The sequence below is a fragment of the Benincasa hispida genome, chromosome 4, assembly GCF_027475165.1.
Source record: "Benincasa hispida cultivar pf3 chromosome 4, pf3_genome.v1.1, whole genome shotgun sequence".
Lineage (NCBI taxonomy): Eukaryota > Viridiplantae > Streptophyta > Magnoliopsida > Cucurbitales > Cucurbitaceae > Benincasa > Benincasa hispida.
The window spans coordinates 49,136,662-49,146,069 of NC_143481.1; the positions used below are offsets into that span (position 1 = coordinate 49,136,662).

General features: G+C 37.3%; 1 protein-coding gene across 1 annotated transcript; it reads right to left on the reverse strand.

Moving 5' to 3' along the window:
- Window positions 1-5,795: 5,795 nt before the first annotated feature.
- Window positions 5,796-8,727, reverse strand: LOC120076231 (PKS-NRPS hybrid synthetase cheA-like). Its single transcript, XM_039029995.2, has 3 exons — window positions 7,843-8,727; window positions 7,571-7,699; window positions 5,796-5,834 (listed from the first exon to the last, which is right to left on the reverse strand). Exons 1-3 carry the CDS (start codon window positions 8,725-8,727, stop codon window positions 5,796-5,798), a joined length of 1,053 nt encoding a protein of 350 aa, XP_038885923.2.
- Window positions 8,728-9,408: the final 681 nt, after the last annotated feature.

Below are 9,408 nucleotides of genomic sequence, written 5' to 3' on the forward strand. Positions count from 1 at the left end.
GCTACAGGTCCATGAGATCCTCTTGGTAGCTCAATGGATTCAATTGAGGATCAGTTCTTGATGTTGATTTGAAATGTTCAAATTGACAAGAGGTATTTTGATTATATATGATATAATCGGTATGATATATGAGATACATCTAGTGGAGGATTGATTAAATGAGATTTACATTAAGTACCATGGAATAGAAAAAGAACTATGGTTTATATGTTTCATGAGATGAAATATTAAAAATATAAATTATAAATATAGTATGATAAATTGGTTATCATTTATATTTATAATAATATTAATTATTGGATAATTAATTCTTTTTCTTTAATAACTAAATGAGTGAGTGGTTATTAGATTCATGGTAACCGTGAGTTTAAAAGAAAAGTGGTTTTACTATTTTGAAAAGAGGTTTTTACAAAAGGTTGATAAAAGTTTTTGAGATTTCTCTCGGCGAAAAAAGAGATCTCATGGTAGTCGTCAAGTAAATACAGATTTACTAAACGAAGGCTGGGTGAGCTAAACGATCGTGCAGTGGCGAGCTAAAAAATCGTGCAATCTTTACCAAATGATTGTATAGTTTTGCTAGATGATCGCTTGCCCTAAGTAAACGATTGTGTAGTGTCTGTAGGCGACAGACCGAGCTAAACGATCGCATAGTTTTTGCTAGACGATCATTTAGATTTATCTAAACGATTGGGCATCGACCTATACAATAGCTCTCCGCCATCTCCCACTTGCCCAGTCGTATATGAGATTGGTGTTTCCTCCTTCGTCTGCCTCATTCCAAGTCTGAATAGAGCCCACCCTCTGGATTCTCACACCGAGAATATCAAGGTAGCCTTGTTGGTGGTGTCATACTCAACTCGACACCGTTGAGGTTTTCTGGAGGCCATTCGTGCTATTGCTGAGGAGTTCATGACCGAGGCGATCGTTGTGGATGAGCACGAAGAGTTCGTGCTGTGTTGCGGTCATGTAGATCGAGCATTCGAGGTTTCTATTGTTCGAGAGGTCGTGCGCAACGGAGCGTGGAGACGCATCTTCAAATGTTCGTAGAGTTTCTCTCTTTGTTCATTTGAGTTTTTCATGCTGTAATTTCAATATTTTTTGTATAACCGCTTGTTAGAAGTCGACTGTAAATGTTATGTTCATTCATGATTGTGATTTGGAATTATCTTTCTTCTACTGTTCATGGAAATCGCGAATTCGATTTCCTTCAATCTTAATATGCATCTGCTCAACCTCTAAGTCAAGACTATATGTCAAACCCAAAAATACACATATAGAACACATCTTAACACTAAAAAAAAAAAAAAAAAAAAAAAAAAAAAAAAAAAAAAAAAAAAAAAAAAATTTTTAGCAACAAAACTTTAGTATCACAGACAAATTTGGTTGCTTAAAGATAATTTATAGAACCACATTAAAAATTATGTCACAGAATATCATTATTAACAATAAACCATATGTGGTGTTTTAATCAGTGCCACTAAACATTGCAAATTTTCAACAACGTATTACAATGTCACCGAAGGTAGACAATATTTCAGAATTTTTTTTTTTTTTTTGCCTCTTTTCATTTCATTATTCTTTGGTTTCATTTTCCCTCCCATTTTCCCCAGATTTCTTTTACCCCTTTTTCCCCAGATTTCTTTTACCCCTTCTTCCCCTTACTCTCTTTCATTAACTCCCCATTTCTATTCCTCTTTCACCATTTTGATTTCCTCTCTTTGGCTTCTTTTGGTTTCATCTTCCGATTTCCCCCATTTCCCTTCTTTTTATTTTTTCTTCCAATTTCTCCAACGCATTGTCTTAGTGATTCATCTCCCTGTGTCTGTCTCTCTTCTCGGCAATTCTCTCTTTCAACGTTCTTTCCTCTCTCGGTGGTTTCTTCTTTTCGGCGTCAGTCCAAATAGTGAATCAGTGAGTTTTTTATTATCATTTTATTGTTATGTGCTTTCTCTATTGTTCTGTGGTGATTAGGTGAATCTTCGTGTTTCTTTTTCGAAAAATATTTAAAGGGTTTTATTTTATTTTGTTTTCTTTTTGGTTTTGTTTCAAAAGACACCAAGTTTTGATTGATTTAGCTGATGTAATCCTTTCTAAGGTTTCAGGTTTGCTTTTCATGGTGCCGAGGAAGCGAAGCAAGAACCAAGAAGATGAGCCAGTGGCGGAGAAGTCGGCCTCGTGTCGTCGAGGGTGACTCAAAGCTCTTTTGGTTAGTAGAGTACTCCAAGGCTGATACGGCGGTGGATGAGGTTATGACGGAGTTGCCAAAGAGTAAGAAGGGGAAACGTGCTCCGAAGGAGAATGGGAAGGTGGAGGAGGATGAAATGAAGGGGTGGAAGTTGATGCTGCTTTGGAGAAACTCAACAAGGATGGGAAGAACAGAAGGGTTGTGATTGAACATTGCAACCAGTGCCAATCATTCAAGAAAAGGGCCATCCAGGTGCAAAATGGTTTAGAAAATGATGTTCCTAGAACCACTGTGTTGCTTAATCTTGATAAACCAAGAAGGGGTTACTTTGAAATCTGGAGTGAAGATGGCAAGAAGTTTATCAGTCTTCTGGACATGAAGCGACCATTTACTCGCATGAAAGAACTGGACATGGAGGAAGTCATTTCAGACATCATTGAGAAGATAAAAGGGATGCTGACAGCCTTTGATGAAAAATTGCCTTCTAGGATGCAAAGGTTTCTTTTTGTGGTGGTTTGAAGTTGAGACCAACCAGAGTAGCTTTGATGGTGGAAAGTTAATGATCATTTGCCCGTGCTAATACTGCCTCCTCATTTGGCATGACTTCACTACAATTGATAAAAATTACTTTTTTCAAGTTTTGATTTTGATTTTTTGACCATTTTAAAAAAATATGTTTTCATGATCCCACAATTTTGAAAATGAATGAAAATTACCCTAATACCCTTCACATTTCAAAACTCACTCAATCCCTCCAAACCCTCATTTTTTTTTTTCCACTTTCACTCTTCTTCATTTCAAAAGTCCTCAATCTCACTCTATTTCACTCTTCCCATTCTACATTTTCAACTAAGGTATGAATTTTCATTTTGTTTCACTCAATGTGTTCATTTATGTTAGATGTTCTTGAGTGAATATTTGAAATCTATGTTAAATCTATGTTAAATGTTATTTTTTTCCCTAAAAACATTATGTTCGGTATTTTTTGAATAAGTTTAAGCCTAAAATGTGTTTCTGGAAATCAGACTTACCCGGCCGGACTTCATAACATTGTGACCTGGTATGTGATCGGGTGAGCAAGTTTGAGGTTGCTTGGGGATAGATTTGGGGAAGACGGATTGTGCCCGGTGGTAGACCGGTCGAGCCGTAAGTGTATTTCGACCAAGTATGGGCAGGAAAGATAGGAAAGGACGAGGGGGAAGGGGTAAAATCGGGTAGGAGTAGGTGGCGCCCGGTCTCGGCCCGGCCGAGTATTGAACTGGGTAGAGGGATGGCACTGGGTAGAGAGGGGGCGTGCAGAGAGGGTGCGCGCAGAGAGGGTATGGGTATTGGGACTAAACGATCACTTAGTACCATCGTCTAGTATTAAACGATCGCTTAGCTTTGATCGATGGGAACTAAACGATACGTTGGATTTTCTAAACGACGGCACTACACGATCGTTTAGCTATGACGTGCACTAAGCGATTCGATGAAATGCTACGTGATAGAACTGAGTGATCGTTTAGATGTAGAGTTAAGCGATTGTGGCGTGGGAACTAAACGATACGTTGAATTTTTCAAACAATGGCACTACACGATCATTTAGCTACAACGCATGCTAAGCAATACAATGAAATGCTACGCGATAGAACTAAGTGATCGTTTAGATATAGAGCTAAGCGATCGTTTAGATGTAGAGCTAAGCGATCATTTAGATGTAGAGCTAAGCGATCATTTAGATGTAGAGCTAAGCGATCGGTGGGAACTAAACAATATGTTGGATTTTCTAAACGATGGCACTACACGATCGTTTAGCTACGATGCGCGCTAAGCGATGCGATGAAGTGTTACGCAATAGAACTGAGCGATCGTTTAGATGTAGAGCTAAGCGATCGTGGTGTGGGAACTAAACGATATGTTGGATTTTCTAAACGATGGCACTATATGATCATTTAGCTGTAGCAAACACTAGACGATAGTTGTGTAGGGGGAAGGGAACTGAGTAGAGGGGGGCAGGCCGTGGGGATGCTTCTGGAATTTGGCCCGGCCCGGCCCGGCCGGGTATTGGACCGGGTAGGGGTATTCTTTTTTTCACCCAACCTCATACTTGGCCGGGTATGGGCCGGGTCATTTTATTTATTTATTTATTTATATTTATATATAATTTTTTATATTATTTAAGTATGCATTGATGATCATGATGTGTTATGTAGGTTATAATGGAACTAAGATATGAAGGTACATCCTAATGACCATTTTCTTACGGCCCCTTTCATGTTGTTTCCACGTAGGAAAGGCTATCCCTAAAATTAAGAAAAAATTATCTCCGACACAAACAAATATGTTTTGGTCATCTCCTTGACACAAACATCATATTCAATGGACTACTAATTCATTATATTTTTCTTCGGGAGGTAGAGGAACCTATGAGAGATGTTATTAGCTTTAATCTTATGGAAAATAAAATATCCTTCAGCCAAGTAGAGTTTAACCTTATCACAGGACTAAAACATCAAACTAGAAATGTGAGGGGAGAAAATTCTTTTGCTAGAATTAGAGCCAAGTATCTGAACGATAATGAGGGCATGAAGGCATATGAGTTGGACTCTATTTTTCCAAGTCCTGAGTTTGAAAACGATTTTGATGCAGTGAAAATTGCATTGTTTTATTTTATTGAGTTTACTATGATGGGTAGAGAGAGAAAAAGGCAAATGGATTTTGAAAATTTAGCGATCATAGACGATTGGAATAGATTTTGTAATGAGGATTGGAGTAAGAAAATTTTTGCTAATACAATTAAACGATTCAAACAAGGATTGAAAGATAAAGCACGGGCTTATAAAGACAATACAGATGAAAAACAACAGACGTACAGTCTTTACGGATTTCCCCATGCTTTACAGGTAACTTAATTAGTTTGATTTAATGAATATTCATAAAAGTACACCACTAATATACACTTACATTTCATATAGGTATGGGCAAATGAAATGGTTTCATCATTATCCAGACGCATTGCAAACAGATTGAATGACAATGCGATACCACGCATTTTGAGATGGTCGTGCTCACATTCTCCTCCATATGGAGTGATTAGAGACGAAGTCTTTGGGTCAGATGTAGTATGTTTCTTCTTAATTTTTTTGGGTTAGAATTATCTTGATGATTATAGCTTCTTAGTTTATTTATTCATGATTACATTTTTTTGTAGGCGAGAATTACATTGGAACTCGTTCCTTCTGAGGAAGAGATTCAGTTTATGAATCTTGTTATGGAAGCACCCATCCCTCCACTTGTACCAATTGCACCACCTGTACAACCAAAACCCACAAATGATGGCGATGTTGCTGGACCTTCGAACATTAAGGAGGTCAATGACAGTGATAATCAACAAAAAGTACTTGTGACGATTATTAAAAGTAAGGATGTGCCATTATGATACTTCTTGTATGTTATATTCTTGTAGGTGTTGTAGTTGGTGATATTGTACCTGTGGCGGTTCCAGGTGATGATGTTGTAGATGAAGGGTCCACCATTGATGGACGGAAGGACGAAGTATGACCTCATTGAGAAGTTAACGACCAAAACTATTGATGTAATATTGTCATTCAAAATTTAGGATATTTTGTCATGATCCTTGTTGTCTGTTCTTATCATCTATATCTTCCTATTTAGTATGAAATTTGGAAGTTAGGATATTTCGTCATGACCATGCTATGACCTCCTATTGTTGTAATAATTATTTTATTTTTTATTTGATTAATCAACCCTACAATTGACATAGAAGTGTAGCCATCCTTGTGAAGGTCGATCGAACACAACTATTCTTATAAGTTCACTACAAATTTTATTGTGTAGGTTGTCGATATAAGTTCACAAGACATGAAAAATGTAAATGTAATAGAAGGTCGTAGTGGCCGAATGAGGAAAATTTCTTGGAAATTAACTACACCGTGGAAGGATACAAGTATGGGAAGAGGCAAAAAATGCTTCAGAAATACAATCCCCTCGTTGACATACCTGAGGATCTTAACATTAAATTTCAAAAGTGGATGGACAATGTAGTCCCTGCTGCGTTGATTCGGAGGAATGCATACGCTCAAATGGATAAAAATTAATTTAATAGTCTGTTAACACCGTCCCAATGGATGAATGACGAGGTATATAACCTTAATTTAGATTCTCTTGTGTGTATATGTGTCCTTATTTACTTCAACACTCTTATCGTGCAAGTAATAGACATATTGTTTAAGTTCATAAAAACGAAAATGCAAGTCAACTAGGCTTGTGTCGTCGAAAATTTGCTATAGCTAACATTGTAGTTACGATATATTATCTGACATTGTAGTTACGCTATATATTAGGCCATTTTCTATATATGTTCATAAAAACGAAAATGCAAGCCCAACCAGGCGTGTTCGATTCATTGATCGCATTACATTCGAATGCAGACTTGGAACATGAAATAAGATCAGTGTGCGAAAATTTTCCCAGTCTACTTATTACTGGTGCGGTAATGGAATCTCATAATCTTCTTATTGACTGTTGAACTCTACGTCGAGAACCTTTCGTGCCTCAACAACATGAGAGTGGTAACTGTGGTATGTTCACATGTAAATTTTTTTAATATGATGTAATAGGGTCCAAAATGGACAACTTAACACAAGATAGAATGTAATATTTTCGTAGACAATATGTCAATCAGATATGGGCAATAGAGCATTGTTTTAGAACTTTGTAAACTTTTTTCGTAATTAATAGTTGAAGTGATAAATGAAAATTTATACTTAAAGTTTATAGTTGGGAGTGGTTTGCTAGTAATAATTTATTGTTATTCATAAAAGTATATAAATTCCCGGCCGGACGCAACAAATTGGCGTTAATTCCTGGCCGGGCGCATAAAAAAATGAAAAAATCATACAAATGTCTGGCCGGGCACATGCAAATTGGCGCCAATTCCCGGCGGGGCGCATGCAAAAAGGAAAAAAATTATGCAAATTCCCGACAGGGCGCATGCAAAAATGAAAAAAAAATCATATAAATTCCTGGTCGGGCACATGCAAATTGGCACCAATTCCCGGCCAAGAGCATGTAAAAATGAAAAAATCATACAAATTCTCGGCCGGGCACTTACAAATTGGCACCAATTCTCGGTCGGGCGCATACAAAAAAAACAAGAATCTCATCCAAATTCACAAAAATATCATTCAAGTTCACAAGAATATCATCCAAATTCACAAAAATATCATCCAAGTTCAAAAAAAAATCCATACTTCACTTGGTAGTATTAAGAGGTTGATTGCATGTTGTTTTGTTGTGACCCCGTTGACCACATCTAGAATACCTGTAAACTTGATAAAATTCACCTGTAGAAGGAAATCTTGTTGTTCGTGGGTGACCTACTCTTGGAACTCTTTTCGGAGGAAATGTTTCAACATCGACGAAGGCCGATGATTGTTTCCACTCCGAAAAGTATCCAAGTGGTCGTACAGGTTCAGCATACGCAGCCAATATTGCATCAATAGAGTATACCTATGAACAAAGAGAGATAAGATCAATATTCTGAACCCTGCATGCAGCAATGGCGTGTGAATAAAAGATTTCATAATAATCAAACTTGCGACAAGTGCATGTTCTTACGTCACCTCGAACTCATATTGGTCAATTGATCAAACTTCATATCTGCTCGCTTTGTCCACCGCGTCACGAATTATTGTCATCACATAGTCCGACAGTCTTGATGTACTGTTTGATGCTTCCGTTCGACGTCTGTAATACAAATCTTGTAACCAACCTCTAATATGGTCTAGAAATGAAGTTATTGGCAACCGTCGTGCATCTTTTAACACTCCGTTTATGCATTCGGCGAGATTTTTTGTCATCTGATTGTATCTTCTATTACATTGGTACACCCTAGCCCACCGCTCAAGACCGATATCCTCTAGGTATTTGCATGCACCTGGATACCCTGCAAATTGACTCCAATGGTACTTGAACACAGACTCACGACTTGCCTTCGCTGATTTATCGAAAATATCGAAAATATCTTTATTCTTAAAATTAACTAATAAATTAGCTTTCAAATGATGGATGCAGATACCATAAAAAGCTTCTGGGAAGACCGTGATAATTGCCTTTTTTATGCTAGGGTGTCTATCTGATACTATAACCAAATCATGAACTTGCCCAATTGCACATCTTAATTGTTGAAGGAACCACACCCAAGATTCATCAGTTTCTCCACTAGATATATCGAATGCGACTTGGTATATTTGATTATTTCCATCGACCCTAGTCGCAAGCAGGAGTTTACCACTGTATTTATCCCTTAAATGTGTTACATCTACAATTAAAACAGGACGAATGCAGTTCAGAAACCCCCTTATGGTAGCACCAAAAGCCATAAAGACGTGCTTTAAATATTTATCTTCTTGCAAATCATATTTCAAGGTTGAACCAGGATTTTCAATTTGTAAGGCCTCACCAAATTTAGGTAACTTCTTGTACGATTCTTCTGGTGACACCCAAACAAGCACTAACGCTTCTTCCTTGGCTTCCATGCCTTGTCATAACTTAAACTCACACCATACTCTTGTTTTATATCCTTGACAATGTCTTTCGGTCTATATGAATGACTAACATCTTCAAACTTCGACGAAATTAGATGTCCGAGAACCCAACCAGAAGCTTGTCTATGATCGTTAGTCAATATTTCATTTCTACATGTGTGGACATTGTCATACTTAGAGATCTTAAATATTTCACAATTTTTCAATTTAACGGCTTGAAGTCTCCATTTGCATTCTTCAACTAAGCATATAACTTTGTATAATGTTGTGGTCGACTTCTTCACCCTAAACTGAAAATTACCTCTAATTGCTAACATAGATAACCGCATCTTTAACTCCTTCTTAGATATAAATATGTCACCAACTTGAACTGAAAGAGTAAAACAACATACAACGGAAGTATCAAGGATCCATAAGCTTTCTAATTCACTAATTTTAGCAAAAACTAAAGCATGTTCTTCTCAAAAAGTGGGTTTTCTGAACATACCTGTGATGAACTCTTGAAGAAAACGGCTGATCAGCTGCTGTCTTCACTTGTTATCAACGTGAACCACCTCAAAGCCTTCCCTACTATGTTCTTGGAGCTTTAGGCAAGGTTGTGGGACTCAAGAATAGCTTCAAGATGTGAAGAAACCAGAGAAACTCACAGTAGCACAACTGAAGAAGATAGCT

Excerpts from the sequence above, each read along its gene's own strand:
- LOC120076231 (XM_039029995.2), bottom strand. The coding sequence starts at position 8,727 with ATGGAAGCCAAGGAAGAAGCGTTAGTGCTTGTTTGGGTGTCACCAGAA. Across the intron at positions 7,700-7,842 it reads ACAAAGCGAGCAGATATGAA|GTATACTCTATTGATGCAAT; the intron begins GTTTGATCAATT and ends CTTTGTTCATAG. Across the intron at positions 5,835-7,570 it reads CTCCGAAAAGAGTTCCAAGA|GAAGATATAGATGATAAGAA; the intron begins GTAGGTCACCCA and ends CATACTAAATAG.